This window comes from Ochotona princeps, chromosome 21, assembly GCF_030435755.1.
Source record: "Ochotona princeps isolate mOchPri1 chromosome 21, mOchPri1.hap1, whole genome shotgun sequence".
In the NCBI taxonomy this organism is placed as follows: domain Eukaryota; kingdom Metazoa; phylum Chordata; class Mammalia; order Lagomorpha; family Ochotonidae; genus Ochotona; species Ochotona princeps.
Genome location: NC_080852.1, coordinates 15,504,765 through 15,524,727, shown reverse-complemented (window position 1 = coordinate 15,524,727; position 19,963 = coordinate 15,504,765). Strand labels below are relative to the sequence as shown.

General features: G+C 43.3%; 1 protein-coding gene across 1 annotated transcript in view; it reads right to left on the bottom strand.

Annotated features, from left to right (window-relative positions):
• Nucleotides 1-19,963, bottom strand: part of LOC101529182 (cadherin-related family member 3) — an 81,239-nt gene that overhangs the window by 38,578 nt on the left and 22,698 nt on the right. Inside the window, exons 6-8 of the mRNA XM_058679164.1 lie at nt 9,279-9,373; nt 6,561-6,668; nt 5,584-5,780 (exon numbers count right to left, since the gene is read on the bottom strand). Of these exons, the coding sequence (XP_058535147.1) occupies nt 5,584-5,780; nt 6,561-6,668; nt 9,279-9,373 (400 nt within the window). The remainder of the gene's footprint in view (nt 1-5,583; nt 5,781-6,560; nt 6,669-9,278; nt 9,374-19,963) is intronic.

The following is a 19,963-nucleotide window of genomic DNA, read 5'->3' as shown; positions in this document are numbered from 1 at the left end:
GTTCCCACCAAGGGGCACGTGTGCTGGAATGGGGGATGCATTCTATCTAGGAAACAGTTGTAGTCACCCGAGGCACTAGTGTGGGCTGGGATTGGATGCACCAGGCCAGTTCAGATCCCAACACCATCTGGTGTCATGGAGAACCAGAGGGTAGATGTGGGACTGATTAGGCTGGGTCTCACTCCCCTCTTGAGCCATGCGTGAGCTGTATGTGGGTATGGACGAGCCATGGCCGGGCTGAAACATCCAACAACAAGAACCAGAATGAGGTGAAAGCCAGCCAGGAAAAGCCACTGTTCCTGCTAGGACAGGAGGTAAACTGGGTAGGGTTGGCTCAAGGACCCCCTGGCATGCGCAAAATCTGGCATTGGGAGGGGTTCTGATGGAGGCGCCTGGGTAACTCCTCTGGCAGGACACAGTCCCTGCAGGTCAGCACAAGAAGCATGATAGGAAACAGCCCAGAATAGGCCATGGAAAGTTTCCCACTGGCACACATTCAGCATGGGTCAGGAGCAGACCAGGCTGAATCAGTTCATGTCACCCACTGGTAAATCCGATCACCAGATCAGAGTGTGGGATGAGCCGGTTTTGGTCGCAACAAAACAAGTACACATTATGGAATGCCAGGGTGTGGTTGCCTGTACTGGATATGAATGCAGCATCCAACCAGCACACGTGAGATCCAGGAAGGGAGGGGCAGAACCGGCAGGGGGATTAAGGGGCTGGTTCCCTCGCTGGACAGCTACTCCCGCTGGAGAGCGTGGGCTGGGATAGAGACACACCAGACTAAGCAAGGCTACATCACCTGTGCGCTGCATGTGGATTAGACCAGGGAAAAGCCAGGCTGGGCTGATTATTCCTGTGGGTGCAAGCATAAATTAGAGTGGGTGCGGGATGTATGGGCATAGCCGCAGAAGCTGGCACTGGGGACTAATTCTGTCAAGTCAAACCACAGAACCACCTAAAGAGTGCATAAACCGGGACTGAGAGACCTGAGAGGGAAAAAGTGGGTTCCCCCTTCTTGGGTCACTATTCCCGTGGGAGGGCATGAAAACTAGGACGGGAGCTGGGATGGCTAGATAGAGAGGCACTCAACAACATCCGTGAGGGCTGGATGGTTGAGTTGGTTAGACAGAACTAAGCTTTAATACCCATTGACAAGTACAAGAGCCAAATGGGATGGGGGACAGACTGGTCTTCTGCTACACATACTGGCAAACCAGGGTAGGGGGCGGGCCTGGTGGGGGTTATTGTGGGTCGCCCCAACTAGGCTGCAGCTCCCACTGGTTGATGCAAGGGCCGAACCAGACTGGACTGCAACACCCATTAGATCCAGTGCAACTCAGGACCGAAAACAGAACCAACCCAGCAATTGCAACCACCAGCTGATCGGGGTGATGGACTGTGCCGGGCCCTGTGCTTGCTAGAACATGCAAGAAACTAGCCTGGGAATACCTCAAAGTTTCTTTGGAGATCTCCCCAATCGAACTGCTGGACTCAGAACTCCAATCAAGAAAAGACAGAAGACATAGCAGATCAATCATTCATCTCAGCTATATGTTGGAAGCGAAATATGGGGCACATGGAGACTTTATAATGGACCATATCAATCAGTGGATGACCTCATCGAGCGAAACTGGCAGCGATTCATAACCGGAGAACTATTAACACCACTCAAGCACATATCTCAGAGCATGCCCCACATCCGGGACTCGGGGTGGGCGGGAAACCGGGTGGGGCTTCTCCCTCAATATCCCCCTTTACCTCAGATACATGATGGAAACAATATGGACATAATAGTATTACCCACTTCCCTATCCCCCTGAACCTTTTTTTTTTCTTTTTCTTTCTTTAACTGTAATTAACTATGTAAAGATTGTCAACAACAACACAATAAAATAGATTATAAAAAAAAAGACTATGTATAATTTTTGGTATTTTTTTTTTACAAAGTATTGCATTAAAAAAAATTTTTTAGCCAAAAATCAGAACATTTAGATTAAGGTGGCATTTGTCTGTATTGCCCAAATCTACAATGACTATGTACTTATCTTATGAGGGAAAAATAAAATATTCAATGCACTATGGCTCAAAAAAAAAAATAAAAAAATAAATGGTGCTGAAAAATTATAAATCTTCATGAAGAAGAAAGCAACTAGACTCCTATCTCTCACCATTTACTAAAATCAGCTCAAAATGTGTAAAAGACCTCAATGTAAGGCCTGAAACTTTTAAACTATTAGAAGAAAACATATCAAAATGCTTCAGAACCGTTGAACTTGACTGGACAATAAGATGATGGACTCTATGTTTGGTATATGCTTGCAATGGGGGAATCTCAACTGAACTTGAACTGTGGTTATGCAACAAGGTGGAGGAATCCACCATGGTGGGAGGGTTTGGGGAGGGGTGGGGAGAATCCAAGTACCTATGAAACTGTGTTACATAATACAATGTAATTAATGAATTAAAAATAATAATAATAATAAATGCTTCAGAACACTAGAATAGAGGAAAAGTTCAAGGATCAGCCCCTAAAAGCACAGGAAATAAAAGCAAAAGTAGACCAATCAATTTCATCAAATGAAAGAGCCTTTACACAGCAAAGGAAATAATCAACAGATCTAAGATACTGTCCACAGAATCAAACAAAGTATTTTCAAGCCCTACAGACAAGGAGCCAATATTCATATCACATAAAGAAGCTGAACAACTTAAAAAGTAGAGAGAGGTACCCAGCACCATGTGGCTGAATCCTTGCCTTGCACGTGCCGGGATCCCATATGGGTTCCCATTCACATCCTAGCTGCTCCACTTCCCTTCCAGCTCCCTGCTTGTGGCCTGGGAAAGCAGTCAAGGACAGCCCAAAGCCTTGGGACCCTGTACTTGTGTGGGAAACCAGGAGGAAATTCCTGACTCCTGGCTTCGGATCAACTCAGCTCTGGCTGTTGCAGCCACCTGGGGAGTAAACCAGTGGATGACATATCTTTTTCTCTGTCTCCCCTTCTCTCTGTTAATCTGCCTTCCAATAAAAATATTTTTTTAAAAATGCAGAGAAATAGAGAAGGAGAGGGAAGAAGGGAAGAAATAAGGGAGGGAGGAATGAAGAAATATCTAATTTTAAAAGGGAAAACACATTTAAACAGAGATTTCTCAAAGAAAGACATAAACAAGTACATGAAAAAGTGTTCAACATCACTATTGATCAGGCAAACATAAACAAAAACCATGATGAAATATTGCCTCAATCCCGTAAGAATTGGTTAGTTCAAGAAAGCAAGAAATACCAAGCATTATAAAGAGTATGTAGGGGTTGGTGCTATAACACAGCATTCTAAGCCTCAAACTTTGATTCTGGCATCCCCTATGGACTCTGGTTCATGTTCCAGCTGCTCCACTTCCAATCTAGCCCCCTACTTATGGCCTGAGAAGGCAGCAGAGACCTTGGGCCTCTGTACCCATGTGAGAGACCTGGAAGAAGCTCCTAATCTCCAGACTGGCCCAGCTCCATCCATTGCAGCCTTTGGGGGAGGGAATCAGAGGATGAAAAATTGATCATTCTCTCCTTCTTTTTCTCCCTCTTCCTCTCTGTAACTCTGGTTTTAAGTAAAATAAATGTTTTAAAAACAGAGTATGTTTACACTGATTGAACATTAACACTGTATACATTACATACTGTATACATGCAAACACATTACTCCATAAATATGTCCGCTTTTCTATGTTCACTTATGAAATAAAAAAGTTGAATAAAATGTGATACTGGATCTTGACTCACTGTGCTTCCTTTCATACCCACAACCACTCATTCACTCTACATTTATTAAGGAGCACTTCTGGCAGCATAGTGGCAGCAACTATGCTAAATTCCACAACAAAGTAAAGTCTTGGCATATATGGCATTTACACAATGAGCTGGGAGACAAAAACTAAGCAAGTACAGAAAAAAATAAGCAAAATCCAAGTAGATAATTTAAGATAATAAGGACTGTGTTGTGATGAAAAGAAAAACATCTAGGGCAGATCCTAAAACATCTAGGGCAGAAGTTTTAGCAAAGCAGCCTAACTGTTGAATTGCAATGGTTTGGATAAAGAGAAACAAGGAACACGAGAAGGTTGGATAGCAGACAGCGGTCAGGGAGAAGGGAGAAAACAGAGATGAGGTCAGCGGTCAGGGCTGCATTCCAAGAACAACAGATAATCTCGGGACGACTTTGGACTGGGGGAGGATCTGATTCCATTTGACTTGTACTTAAATTCTTTCTAGTGGTTCTGAGGAGCCTCCTGGAGAGGGTAGGAGTGAAAGCAGCAGGCCAGGGAAAAAGACGTCCGCAGTCATCAGGTAAGGGGGCTGGGAATGATAGTGTCCTGGTTAGAACTTAACATTTAGGTGCAGGTTTTCTATTTGGGAGGTCATTTAGGGCATTGTGGCATGGGGAAAGTGAGGAAAGGAAGGGAAACTTGGGAGAAAGTATACCAATTGGGAAGCTATTTTGTTTAACATGTAAGTATCAAGTTAAGACAGTTACATTCAACATCAGAAGAACTGGGTTCGATTCCCAGGTCTAGCTCCTGACTCTAGTTTCCTACTAATGCAGACCTGAGGAAGCATGGTGATGGCTCAAATAACGGGGTTTCTGTCTGCTATATGGAAACCTATACTGAGTACCCAGCTCCCAGCTTCAGCCTTACCTGGCCATGGTCACTGTGGATATTTAATGAGTGACCAACAGACAGGGTCTCTCTCTCTCTCTCTCTTCTCCCTTCCCCACTTCCACCCCACCCCCCAAGCTCTCTCCTCCTTCTTTCAAATAAGCATTTTTAAATTACATCATCCAGTAACTTAAAACTATGCACAAGTGAAGCACAGATCTCTGGGGAACTGTGGAAACCAGTGTAGGTCCCACATTCAACATGGCTCCACGCCAGCCACATTGAGATGGAGCATTTGTCTGCACAGCATCTCCCTTCATTCCCTGAAAGCTGAAAGCCAGGTAAGGATTTCTCTAACCTGATATGTAGAGCAGACAGGGAGGGACTGCATTAAATCCCAAATAATGCATCAAGCAAAGAAACACAGATGTTGACCATTGGAAGTCAGGCCTGAAGAGGCAGGACTGAGGCAGGACTGGGGCTTTGACAGCCTCTGCAGCCACATCTAATCTGGCTCACGTGCTCAACATGACCTGATTGCTTCCCTACTCAGCCCAGGAAGAAGGCATAGATACCTGTAAACTGACCCATCTCTTGCCTCAGCCACAGCTGATTGGCTAAGGAGTGAATGACTGAAACTAGAAAGTCCAATCGGGATCACTTTCACAAACATTTAGCCTTGAAGCAGAGAGAAGAGCTGGCTTAACTCCAACAAGACAGAAGAATGGGTAGAGGATTAACACAGCCACTGAACAGCAGCTATGACAAGGACCCCGTAGTTCAGGAAGAAACAAAGAACTGTGTCTTCCTGAAAGTTATTCAAGAAGTAGCTTCTGGAAATGAAGACCCATCTGTGCAGGAGATATGAGCAGATGATGGCAACAGCATAGAATAAGGACTGCACTTCACTGAGAATAACTCTCAACTTACCCTTGTCCACTTTAAAGTAAGCATTCCAGGGATCTAGTTCAAAAGTTAAGTCTCCCAGGTTATCGTCATCAGTTGCCTTGCATCTTCCAACTGTTTTCCCAATTGGAACTTCTTCATCCAGTGTAAAGTTGACTTGATGGTGCAGAGTTGAGTTGATGGAAATAATACTTGAGATAGCATTTTCAGTCCTGAATAAACTAGTTTTCAAAGAAGAGATTATTAGAATGGCATTGGCTTGTTGAGTTTCGTTTCCTACACCATCTAGTGGCAAAGGAGCATGAGGTTAGAGAAAACAATAATGAAAGTGGAAACTGTGACCATGTATTAATAGCTAACCCACTTATTAAGCCCTTATCTACAATACGGATTGAATACAAAGCACTTTTAATGTATCCATTGTTCCTCACAGCAAGTAGGAGATGGGTATAATTACTACTCCCATCATACAGATGTGAAAACTGAGGCTTTAAGAAATCAAATGATCCTCAGAGTTAAATATCCAAGTGGAAGAGAGAGGATTTGAAGCTAAGCTTTTCCAGAGCCTGTGTATTTCAACACTGCTCTTATCCTTCTGTGGCCAAAAACAGTTTGGTAAACTTGCTGTCCCTCAGTACGGTGCGATAAGCTCCCTGGTGATAATACTAGCCAAATCTCCCTTGAGGGTAAGGAGAGAAACCCAGCATGTCGGGCAGTAAGAGCATCTTGCATTAATAACTAATTCTGTTGCAATTTCAATTTTAGACCTTTAAACTATTTTGCTTTCAGTCTCTCAGAAAGTCTTTTCTTGTGAATTTTATACCTTAAATGGTTGTTTACATCTTGCTTGCTTTTTTCCCATCTTAGCAAAAAAAAAAAAAAGAGGGGGGAGGACTAAAAAGAAAAAGAAAATAGAAAATGTATTCCATAATGATTTGAGAAACTGCATCTTCAAAATCACTGTCAAGGCCAACTTGAAATATTAGATTCCATCTCCTTACCTGCATGTCAGAATGGGGTCTTTGTTGTTGACATTAACAAGGAAAACCTTCAGATTTCCAGCAGCGAACAGTCCTCCAAGATCAACCACTTTAATAACCAGTGAAAAGCTGAAAGTGAAGCCACAAGAAAGACTGGCTGAGATTTTCTAGTAACCAACAGGCATTTACAGAAATCCAATCTATAGGGTTTAACTGGCCGTTTAAAACAATGGATTCAGATAGTTAAAATGTCAGTCAAAACCATTATTTTCACAGTTGGAAATAGCTAACACTTTTTTGAGAATCAAATTAGTCAAATCAGTTGAAAGGACAGGCAAGAATTCAAAAATCTGTGAATCCCTATTAATTGTCAAAAGCCAAGAGAGTTGCTTAGAATGCTGTAGCAAAGACAGACGATGGGTGACTCTTGAGTTCTCACCTTTTATGCAATGACTTTTTTTATCTTGAAAACTGACAAATACAAATGAAAAGGTGTTAAGAACACTTCAAAAACAACTTAATGACCATGGGGAAATGGTTGGGTGGTTAGGTGACTAAAGATTTTTTAATTTAGCAATTCTGTATAGCTCAAAAGAGTGGAGTCCTGGAAGTGAAGAAACAAAGTTTACTCCTCGAATGATGCATGTTCGCATCCAAATAAGCAACTGCACATGTTCAATTCTTCCAAATGGCTGAGATTGCCCAGTTTTTAGCACTAAAATGCCACATCCCAGGAAATTCCTCAATCTTCCACAAACCAGGAATCCTCCCTGAAGTTGGGGTTGGAGGTGATTTCCATTTTAACTTGAAATGTCCTGAATAAGACCATGAAAAACCGTTTTCCTCTTAGGTATTCTAAAAAGAAAAACAATTCCAACTTTCCCCTTAATTCACAATCTTTCCTACCAACAATGGATTCTTTAGGAAGCAACCCTTGATCAAAAGCACGAAGGTAATCCACTTCTCAAAATAAAGACATTTTTCAAATACTGCTAAAGCCCTAACTACGGACATGACAGGGACCCAGGGTGGGCAAGACCCAAAGCCCTGACGAGTTCAGATTAACTTGGTCCAGCTGAACCCTGGAAAGCTACTACAAAAATGTAAGGAGGCGATGCCCTCTTTTCACGTCTTCATTGGTATTTGAACAAGCACTTCCACAACTCCTGCGCCTCCTTTGTTGGGAGGAATTGATAAGACTCAGTGAGGCTCTCACAATTTCTTTTACTCCCACTCACAGATCTGCTTGCTGACCCTGGGATGCTCTGGAGTTCAGGAACCCAAGCAAAGGTGTATTCTGGGTAAACAGTAAAAAACCCACTTGGGCTGAAATACTCCATGCTCTGCAAACAGAACTTCCCTTTTCCAATGTTAGCAGCACTGATTTCAGAGTTACTAAGAGGCTTACCTGTCCAAAAAACTTAATTTCTTAAAGTCTAATGGATAATTTTCACTTTCATTTTTAAACAAATTTTAAGATCTGTAAATATCTGGAACACACATCATCATTCTTCCATGAGCAAGTCAAAAAGAAAAGATAAAAAAACTGTGATGAATATAATCTTTTAGCCCCAAGGAACTCCAAGAATTATTTGACATCACATATATGAGTGTAGGCTCATGAGAAAGCAGACAGCGGTTTTGATAATTTCAACTCCAACATCATATAAAGAGAATGCAATTTTTTTCATGCACTAATATCCTTCTGCTTACTTTATAATGATCCCATTTTTAACTGAATGTCTTCTACTGAGAGGTCTGAAATGATGTGTGGAAAACCTTTTTGTTTTGTGGCTTCACTTCTAAAGACGCTAACCGTTAAGAAAGATATCACCCTCAATTCTCTGAACAGGGAAGACAGTCATAAGATTCAGAATGGCATTGATCGGAATGACTGAAAGACACATTTTCTTGTGAAGCACTTTGATGAAGAACACAAGATGGAAAAGGGTGATCATAAAAGTCATCATAAAAATAAAAATAGGGCCTGACATGGTAGCCTACCAGCTCAAGTCCTCACGTTACACCTGCTGGGATCCCACATGGGCACCGGTTCTAATCCCGGCAGCCCCACTTCCCTTCCAGCTCCCTGCTTGTGGTCTGGGAAAGCAGTTGAGGATGGTCCAAGGCCTTGGGACCCTGCACCCATGTGGGAGACCTGGAGGAAGTTCCAGGCTCCTGCTTCAAATCAGCTCAGTTTCATCCGTTGCAGCTGCTTGGGGAGTCAATCAGCGGACCGAAGATCTTCCTCTCTGTCTCTCCTCCTCTCTATACATTTGACTTTCCAATAAAAATACACAAATCTTTAAAAAATAAATTAATAAAAATAATAACTTTGGCCAATGACTCCCCTCCTGACAGAGAGAAGAAGAAAATGTGTGTATGTGTGTGTATTAACTATACAAAGATGCTGGTTCACAATGCAAATGAGTTCTATATCATAGGTATCCAGAAAACCCACCCACTTGCACTGTAGGATGCAAACACCACCCCTGGAGTCCCATGATGCTTCACTCTGAGGGAAGGGGAGGGATACAGACTGCTCCATCACCGTGCCTGGCACCTAAACCAGTAGTGCTGAGATTCTAGGTGAACCAAAGATTTCATTTTGAGGCCATGTCCCAAGCACTGTCATTTTAGGAACACATGAAGACCAGATAGGCAGAAATAATCACAAAGAGGAAAAACACAAGGCAAAGGACTGACATTTCAAGTAAAAGTACAGTAGCAAGTGTTTACCTTCTGGCTTTACTCTCAAAATCAAAAGCTGCGGCTGTGGAAACAGTTCCAGTGCTGTCAATCATGAAGCCAACGCCCTCCGGGGAAATGAAGTACTGTGTATGGGACAGTAAAGAGAAGGCAAAACATTGCAGAGATCTCAATTTGTTCCCTGGCAAGATTCAACAGCTCCAAGAACTGTACCTGAAAGCTTTCTATGCTCTGGGGCTGCACCCTTCCCTTCCCCATACACAACGGGTGCTGCTGGGTGATGTTCACCGATCATGATGACGATCATGATGAAGAAGAAGAAATCGTACTCCATTCAACAGAGTTCAGGCCAACCTACCCTTAAATATTCCTAGTGAATTTTGCTGATCTCTTATAGACAGGTTATCCAAACACTTCTCACAGCATTTCTCCAAAGTCAAAATTAAATAAAAATAAAGTGAGTGACATCTAGAGAAACATGCTGTTTAAAGTTTTCGTTTGTTCTTAATTATTTGAGACAGAGCGCTCCCATTTCCCAAGTGCTCACCACGGCCACGGGTCAAAGCCAGAACTGAGAACAAAATCCCAGTCTCCCATGGGGAGGAAAACCCCACAGGAGTTCAGGAAGCCAATTACATGAGACCTGACTGCTGCCCGTCTGCAGATCTGCAGTTGGGACAACGCTGGGGATGGCAGCCAGAAGCTGGTGCTGAGCTGGGCACTCCACACCGGGACACGGATGTCTTTCCTGTTAGGCTACATTGCCACTTCTACTTTTTCTTTTTTTATTACTATTTATTTTTTCATTTTTATCTTAGAAAAATGGCAGCCTGAGTATTTCGTGAGAACTCAGGAAACCTTTTGTTGTTTATTAACAGTAAGCACGGCCTGTTTCTTTGGAGAGGTAAGGAAAACCAGGGAATTGAAAAAAATGAAACCTTGGGGCACCTGTGCATGTGAGTTTATATGTGCAAATACAAGCAATGTTTTACCAAGTTGTTCTCTTAATGTGTCGCTGACTTTCATTCTTAACAACTTCAGTAGTGTTAAAATATGTCAACTACATTGGCTTTTAATTCTTACAATGTCTACTTCACAGATATTGATGTCTCCCTGTCTACAGGAGGCCTAGAAAATTCAAGTGGATCTAGAAAAAACAGTGGCTTGGCTCCAGGTGCCAGCTGAGTTTTCAGTCACTTTCCATTTTCCCTCTGTTCTCCACCTTCCCCACCCCACTCCTCCCGTGGGCATCCCAAAGGCAAATTCCTTACTGAAAAGGCCACGTGAGGTCACGGTTTCTAATGTAGATGAGAATCAAATGATTAGGAAAAAGCCAGGGCAAAAATTCATGAGAGGATTAACATCAGGAGTTAATTATATGAAGTGCTACTGACTTAATAATTGTGTGGTCCCAGTGATCATTTAACAGAGAAGATTAAACCCAAAAGGATTGCAAAGCAAACTAAAAATCATTTGGAGAAATTAGTGCCCTTTAAATTTATCGATTTTCTGATGAATCATCGTGTTCTGATTAATTTTAATTTATACCATCCCTTTGTACACATCCCCAATAAGATACAATTGGTTTCTGCTTCTTTTGTGAACATTATAGAATATTAGCATTCAGGAACCACAAGCAAATCTATCACACATACTTAGTGTTAGGGCAAACACAAGAATAACAATGCCTGTTTTATAGGGGCAGAAGGGTGGTGAATGTCAGTTAAATTACCCAACAGCTCTCATATCCACTAGATCTGGTAATATATAAACACATATGATTTTTTCAAGACAATTATGTTTGCAGTCATTCCAAAATGTGTACTTCCACATTCAACTTCATGGTTATATAGTTGTTAAGAACAATACATATTAGGAAGCTACATTTTTATAAGGTTTAATTTTTCATAAAATGAAGTACTCTTTTAAAAAAAAATTGATAGCACTGATATGAACAACTCACATCCATGTGCAGGGAAGGGTGGGGGATGCTGGTTGCTAGGCAGCGAAGGCCTTCCCTGGGCAAGCCACCTCAACAAAAGAGCCCCTGAAAAGGAAAACAGACTCAAGAATGAGAAAATTAATTCTCTCTAGGGACAAGAAGCTTAGAATCATTTTTTTTGCCTTTTTTATTTTTCTGTTCCCCTCTTTATCATGATGCCATAGCTAGTGCAGAATTATTTCTGCCATAAAGATAATTTACTAATTATTTATTTTATTAGTATTTTATTTAATATTGTTTATTATAGTGATTATTTGTTAATAACCATCTCTTAATCACCAGGTCAGAGACAGAAGTAGAGACTACAAGGGGGCACAGGTGCCAGTGAGACCGCAGGACAGGCTTCTCCCCGGCACGCCCTCTGTTTCTCTCTTGGAAAGCTTATTTGCACTCAGAGAGAGGCTCAGGAATTGCAAATGCCAGAGCCTGAACTTCGGACAGTTACAAGCTGATGGTTCAATTTCAAAAATGAGTCAGAGGCAGACTCTTCAAAGCTCAGGCCAGCGGACTGTCCCAGACCACCCCACGTAGAAGAGGGGAGCAGCCCCCCGGGCTGCAGTTAGGGGATTTGAAACTCACACCGGCATGGAAAACCGCCCAGCCAACTAAGCTAGCATTGGTGCAATGTGACAAAGAGGGGAACTGTCAGGAATTCTTGTCTTCTCAAGGTTTAACACACTTTCTTCCCAGGGCTGTAGAAGACCTGTGCTTTGGTCTGGGCTGTCAGGGGAAACTTCACGGCAGAGTGCTAATCTGAGGAAAAAGGGAAAGTCTTGCCAAGCCCCATTAGGAGAAACTATAACACCATTAATTATGCTAAGCTGACCAGTGGGCAAGTGTTTACACAGCCCAAGAGCTACATCCTGCTGGGTAGTAAGGAGCTGAAACCAGCAAGCCTGGTCCACAGAAGCCAGTTTTGCAGTTAACCAAGTTTCAAAGCACACAGTGGATGTCTTGCTAATATTCTGGTCCTACATGTGTCCCTAAGAGAATACTTGTTTTTCTGCTTGCTCTGAGACTTGTGTAGACTTAAAGAACCTGACAAAACAGACACCTTTCTGAATTTTCAGACTGCCACAAGACCAAAACACAGCAAGGAACATTGAGGGGCCCCTGCAGCACACAGCCCAGTGCTTGAAAAGCAGAGATACAGTCACCGCATTTGCGGTCTTTTGTGCTCTAAGCATGCAGAAAGGAACAGCTGAGCCAGAGCACTTTTTGTGCTGGAAGTCTGATAGGAACTGCGCTGGTCCTCAAACACCTGGACACCTCCCATCCAATGCTTTCTACCACCACCTGGCATCTGGGCTCAGCATTTTTTCCTAAATTAGCACTCTTAACCTTTCAAAAGACTCTTTGAGATAGGTAGACTTTCTAGCCCCATTTTGCAGGCAAGGATGTCAAGGCTTACAATGTCAATGGAATGTTCCAAGGCCTCAAATCTAGTAAATGGCTTCACTGAAACTAAAACGCAGGGTTCTCTCACCACAGAGATGTTATATCACTGTATCACAAGGTTCTTTCACATTAGACGCTTTTTACTGGGGCCGGGTGCAGTAGCTTAGTGGCTAGAGTCCTCGCCTTGCACGTGCCAGGATCCCATATGGGTGCTGATTCAAACCCCAGTGGCCCCACTTCCCATCCAGCTCCCTGCCTGTGGCCTGAGAAAGCAGTTGAGGATGGACCAAAGCCTTGGGACTCTGCACTCACATGGAAGACCCAGAGCAAGTTCCAGGCTCCTGGCTTTGGATCAGCACAGCTTCCGTTGCAGCTGCTTGGAGAGTGAATCAAGGGACAGATCTTCCTCTCTATATATCTGACTTGACCATTAAAAAAATAATAAGCCTTCTTTTTAAAAAAGAAGCTCTCTACCTTTTCCCTCAGTATTTAAGCACTCTTTTTTTTTAAATGTATTTATTTTTATTGGAAAGGCCAATATACAGGAAGAAGGACAGACAGACATCTTCTGTCCACTAGTTCATTCCCCAAGTGACCGAAATGGCCAGAGCAAAGCCAATCAGAAGTCAGGAACCTGGAGCCTCTTTTGGGTTTCCCAAGCAAGGTGCAGGGTCCCAAAAGCTTGGGACCATCCTTCTCTGCTTTCCCAGGCCAGAAGCAGGGAGCTGGACGGAAAGCAGAGCAGCCAGGACACGAACTGGCTCCCATGTGACCAATCCCAGCACATTCAAGGCAAGGACTTAGCCACTGAGCCATTGCATCAGGCCCATGCTCTGTCTTTCGAAGCAGTAAGGATCACTTTCCACCGTGCACCTTTTCTACACTGTTGCCATCCCCATTCTCCCCAGAGCAGAGCCTCCTTACATTTCTCATTGGAGAGTGCTCCAAACAGCTTATGGTCAGGGAGTTAACACTAGGGCATCCTCACCCCATCCTAGAGTGACTGGTCCAAGTCCCAGATACTTAGTGTCCAACCCAACTTTCTGCCAGTGCACATCCTAGGAATGAACAGGTGATGATGGCTCAAATACTTGGGTCCCTGCCACCCAGGAGGGAGATCTGGCAGGAGTTCTGGGCTCCTGGCACTGGCCTAGGCTAGCCTTGGCTGCAGTGGACCTTTGGGAAGACCTCTCTGTGTATCTCACTCTCTCTGTACCTTTCAAATAAGAAAAGAAGTTCATGGAAAACAAATGGATTCCAAAGATAATTTTGTCTTATTGCAAAAAATTTTTTGAAACATATAGTTTTCTCATAGTATTTATTCCATAAGCCTTTTTTAAAACCCATTGTGCATTGTCCCACAGCATGCTGAAGTTGGAGATCTTGCACTGCTTGACTATGTCTAATCCAATGGTTCAACCCAGTGGCCTTGGTCTCTGGCTTGTGTCTGAGGGATTCCCCAGAAACAGATGAACATGAAACTAACATGAAGCTGTAAATGAGATGATTCAGTAAGTGCTTCTGGAACACTGTGGAGAAGGGCTGAGAAGAGACTGAGGCCACAAGAAAATACCTCTCCAAGGCCCATGGAGGTCCCTTGTGTGTTACCTCACGGAACCTTAGGAGCAGGCATTACGCCTCAGAGCTGTCCCCACTCAAGGACACTTGAAGAAAGACTTGCATGCTCACTCCCTGGCTGAGGGCTTAACACCAGGGAGAAAAACTGCCAGCATACCCTTCCAACCCACAAGAAATATCTAAGAACAGTCCCCTTCTGGGCTGACAGACGCAAATGCTCTTAGGAGTAGACTATACCAGTATCACAGGGATCTGGGACAAGAACAAGTGGTACCCAATGCCACCTCTAAGTCTTCCTTACAGAAGCTGACATCACTGTTGGGCTAGAATCACACAACAATGCAGACCTGGTGGCTTTTCAAGAGGCCAGTCACCTTACATGGGAGTAACATTTACTTCTGTACTGTGTCCTTTGATGGCTGAGAGCAAACAGACTTCATTTTAACTCTGAATTGATTGAGCCAGGCTTCCCTTGCTAATGGAGAGAAGAGATGCACTCAGGCTGGCAAAGCGCCCCGTCCCATTGGTGATGCCTGGCCCTAAGCAAAGGAGGAAGCAATCACAGTACTGCGAGTGAGGGGGGCTGTCGAAGGCTCCTTCAGAATGCCTAGGGAATGTTTCCTTTACTCACTGATGCCTGGGTCCTCCCAGACATTCTCATTGGTTGGCCTGAGGACGGGCCTTGGCATCCACTGATTCAGTCATCGCAGTCAAAGTAAAGCATCAGAGTCATTCAACATGAACTACAGTACCATTCCCAAGCTGTCCCTGGAAACATTTTCAGGAATGCCTTAAAATAATGACAAATCTTCCTGAAAATAAATATTGGATTATAATGCCTGTCTCAGTCTCATAATTTTCCAAATATGAACAACTGAACATTTCTATCTGTTTAACCTTGTCTTGTGGGGCCTTCAACACAGTATCAACTCTGAATAGGCTAACCACTGATGAATCTTCGCCTTGGATGAATAAACATAAATTACTGATCTCATTTCACACACACTGTTTTAATCATTACAATCAAACATATATCTCTGTAAAATAATAGCTTTTACCTGAAGCTAGCATGGCCAGAATGTATACATTTGCAATGTCTAAGGCCAAAACTAAAAACAAAAACAAAAATTGACTGCACGATGCTTTGGAATTTATTTGCTTGTTGCAAGCTGATTTAGAAATTCATGGCTTACCAACTACGGTGAATCACAAGCTTGTCTGCCACCTTGTGGAGCAAATCACAAATTGCACCCTTGAAATAAACACTGCCCTGAAAGTATTTACTAAAAATCATATTGTTTTCTCCAATCATCAGACTTTCCTGAGCACAATTAAAGACATTTTCTAGATAATTAAAGTTTTCTTAAAATTGGTTATTTCGAGAAAAACTGGTTTTTAGCTTGAATAATTCAGCTAATGGTCTCCATTCTCAGTCACTGGACTAGAGTATGCCTAAACTAAATCACATTTCCTCCAAGGCCAGAACCTTCCAAGAAACATGTCGTATGATACAAACTTCATCCATGGTTGTCTGGGTGTCACCAAATAATAAAGTGTTCAGATGAAGTTAGGACAAATCAGGTGTTGGAAGTAACTCAAACATGAATCTTTCAAGTGATTCTACAAATATTTCCTGGTGGTCTACCATGAATCAAGAACACAGCCCCCTGCCTGTTTATGTGAAAGAAAAACACAGAGCATGCAATTGAGAAACAGTGTCCCTATGTGCACGAATCAAATGGATCAAAGCACATTACACCTTTATAGGGGATGGACAGCAAGAGAGGGAGAAAGGGGGCAGAGAATGAACGGAAAGAAGGGAGGAAGGATAGAGGGAAGGAGGAAAGATGTTCCGTTTGTAACAGTCTTGTTGCAGATACAGTGGTTTGTCAAACTTTATTGTAAAAATCTGTCCAGAAAATTGATAGGGATTGTATGCTACTACATTCAAGATGGTGTGACTACTTTGAAACTTGCTTTAGATGAAGTAAGCTGAACATCTTTTCACTGGATGATCGTCTGTAGCCTTTGCTCCTGTTCTTGCTGGATTGCACTCCTTTTACATTCCAACTGCTGAACTCCATTTAGCAGAACCATTAAGTATTTGATATAAGGTTTGTTCAAAATATGTTTTCTAGGGGCCGGCATTGTGGCATTAGTACATTAAGCCTGCAATGCCAGCAACCCTTATGGGCACACGTTTGAGACCTGGCCACTCCACTAGCTATCCAGCTCCCTGCTAATGTGGAAGTAGTGGAAGATGGCCCAAGTGCTTGGGTCCCTGCCATCCACAGGGAAGAGCAGGAAGAAGCTCCTGGCTCCTGCCACTGTCTTAGCCCAGCTCCAGCTGTTTGGGGAATAATCAACAGATGGAAGATGTCTGTCTGTCTGTCTGTCTCTCTCTCTCTCTCTCCTATGTAACTCTTTCAAATAAATAAAACAAACTTCTAAAACACATTATCTGGAAAAAAAAGTTTTTAAACAAAATATAAAAAGATAAATTTCATATCATCTGTACCACCCAAAATGGAGTGACAGTAAATGAACAAGAGAATGTTTTTGTTTCTTTTGGCTCGTGGTTCCTGATGTTGGAGGGGCTAACCACTGCTGAGCCTTTTTCACTCCATGAACAAGATTAAAGTACGAATTGCTCCACAGCCCCCTGCAGAAGCTATCGTCAATGCAGGCTGCATGTTCTGCCCCCTGCAGCAACCCCAGGAAGTCTGTGACCCCTGGCACCAGGACGAAGGCTCCTTCCTACGTGCCCCCGGGGATCCAGGGTCTTCATCAGTGAGGGCCCCTGTGTCCTCCACCTCTTCTCATCATGCTCCCTTCTCCTCCCACACTTGTCTGAACAGTCTGTCTCCCTCTATGAGAGGCAGCCATTTCACACCTCCTCTATCGAAATCCCCGCCAGCTTTCCTCCACTCTCAGCTGCCACCCTTTCTTCCTGCTTCACAGAGAGAAGTAACGCAAGCTAACCCATCCACCGGCGACCTCTATGTTGAAAACAGCCATCTTGAAATTTTCAAACTTGCCCCCTATACAATTCCTTATTCCCACCCCTGCCTAGGTTTGCCCCGTAACCCTTGGCAGCAGGTGATAGACTGAAGTATGTGGCTGACCCTCCTGCTGCTAGAATAGAGGCTCCAGAGGACCGGGATTCTTATTCACTGCCGATAAATAAATAATAAATAGATAAATAAATAATAAATAAATAGTTATTGAATGGATGGGACAATGAGCCTGCAACCACTATTTCTTTTTCTTTTTAAATTTATTCATTTTTATTGGAAATTCAGGTTTAGAGAGAAGGACAGACAGAGAGAAAGATCTTCCATCTGCTGGTTCACTCCCCAAGTGGCCACAATGACCAGAGCTACACTGATCCAAAGCCAGGAACCAGGAGCTTCTTCTGGGTCTCCCACGTGGGTGCAAGGTCCCAAGGCTTTGGGCCGTCCTCTACTGTATTCCCAGTTCACAAGCAGGGAGTTGGAAGGGAGGTGGAGCAGCCAAACTGGCACTTATATGGGATCCCGGCACATGCAAGCCAAGAACTTTTAACCGCTAGGCTACCGCTCCAGACCTGCAACCACTATTTCTACCTACCTTTTTTGCATACATATTCTATTCCCTGTCTTCTTTCCTATTTCTATAGGCAAACAAACTGTATGTCTGATGTCAAGCCTTCCACACATTCCCTGGATGCCAACACCTGCTGTCTTATTTGAGGACATTACCTTCAGAACATGGGTGTGTAGCAGGCACCTGGTGCGATGGCTAAGTCGTGTTCTGGGACATCCGTATCTCTTATGAGCTGCTATGCTCCCAGTTCAGCTTCCTGCTAAAGCACACATAGGGAGGGTCCCTTGCCACCCACACGGGAGACATGGAAGCAGGTCAAGGCTCTTGGCTTCAGCCTGGCTCAGTCCTGGCTGTTGTAGGCATTTGGGATGAACAAGCAGATGAAAGATCTCTCTCTCTCTCCTTCTCTCTTTTTCTCTCACTCTCGCTCTCTATACACGCTCTCTTTCCATGCCCACTTCCTTCCTTTTCTTCTCCTCTTTCAAAAAAAGAAAAAAAAAAAGAAGGAAAAGAAATGAACAAAAATGTAACGCATATATGTATACATGCAAGCTGCTAAAGTGTCTAAGGAGAGACATTTATGACCCTAAAGTGCACAAATGAAATAGAAGGGAATGTTGCCATGCCAGAAGAATGGACAGCTCTGTGAGAGGACAGAGAAATATCAATGACAGACTCAACTGCTACAAATATGGCTGTTCACGCTTCATTGTTCACTTCTTTTAACTGTTCTTTTTCACCACAAAACGCAAGCAAAAAAAAAAAAAAAATACGCAAATTCCACTAACTTCCCACTAGCCCATTTCCTTCCATTCTAGGCCAGGCCTCCTTCACCTCTCACTTGGACTACCGCAATCAGCCCCGAGTGACTCATTCTCCCAGCCTGTCGCTGGCACCTCTATCTGCTTCCTCCAAACTTCCCCACTCACTCCTGGAGGGTTCTGCTGGTCTGTTGGTGTCACCCTTAAATACTTCGCTTGCCTCCTCCCAGTATCTTTTTGACACAGAAGCTAGCTCGCTCTTTTCAAAACAGAGATTTTGCTACTTATACCTTTACTCAAAAACTTCTGAGAGGATTCTACTTTTACCCAAAGTGTCAAGTTCCAAGGGCCTCTAGGATCTGAATGCTGGCTACAATCCCAGCAGTGGTTTTGGCTAACTTTTTAAAAAATTATTTATTTTATGATACAGTTCCATAGACTCAGGGAATTCCCTTCCCCAACTTCTCCCCTCCCACCGATTTCCTCTAGATCATCACAATGGTATAGTCTCTCAACTACAGTCGTAAGTTCATCCATCTGCTATTTAAGTGTGTCATGACATCATTGGTATAGACAATGGCAGAAAGTCCAGCATCCTATTGTCAAAAAAGGTTTATAATTTCGTTAGGTGTCCCTCTTTGATTCGGGTGCAGAGAGGCATACTACTTTTTTTTTATCAGTTGAAAATAAAAAAAAAAAAACATGATTTGGAACAAATTACTGGCTTAGCCATGGATGTGGGTGACTTCAGCAAAACAAAGCAAAATGAAATGAAACAAAATCATGTCAGTTCTGAGGCATACTGCTTTGTACCTTCACTCTCAATGTGAGAGTCTATCATACAGCTCCTCTAGATGACCATATGAACACGCATGTTCACCTCTGCATTAAATGGCTTTTCGTAACTCTTCCATTCTTGCTCCTCAGTCACATTAGTGTTTGGATAGGGCCTTCCAGCCTGTTTCTTCCTCAGGGCATTTGCACCTGCTGTTGTCTTTGTCTATAACTCTGCCCCAAGATACACAGCCCCGCCTTTCACTTAATTCAAGTCTCTATGCAGCGAGGCCTTCTTTACCCTCCCTACAGAAAGCAATACACGCCACCATCCTCGCTCCCTGTAACTCCGTGCTTTTGCCTTCCCTCCCCACACACACCATGGACTACCTGAATAATGTGGCTTCTTTGTTGTTAACCAGTTTTCAGTTGTCCTGGCTAGACCATCAAGTCCCTGAGTCCACTTTACTTGTGCAGTGTTGTACGTGGTGATGTATTCCTACCACCTAACACTGCAGACTCACATCAGGTACTCAGTAACTACTCAGACAGTGCATACACTGAAGAGGTGCCAAAAAGCAGTTTTAACTTTGTTTTTCAGCAAATAGCTGCCCAAA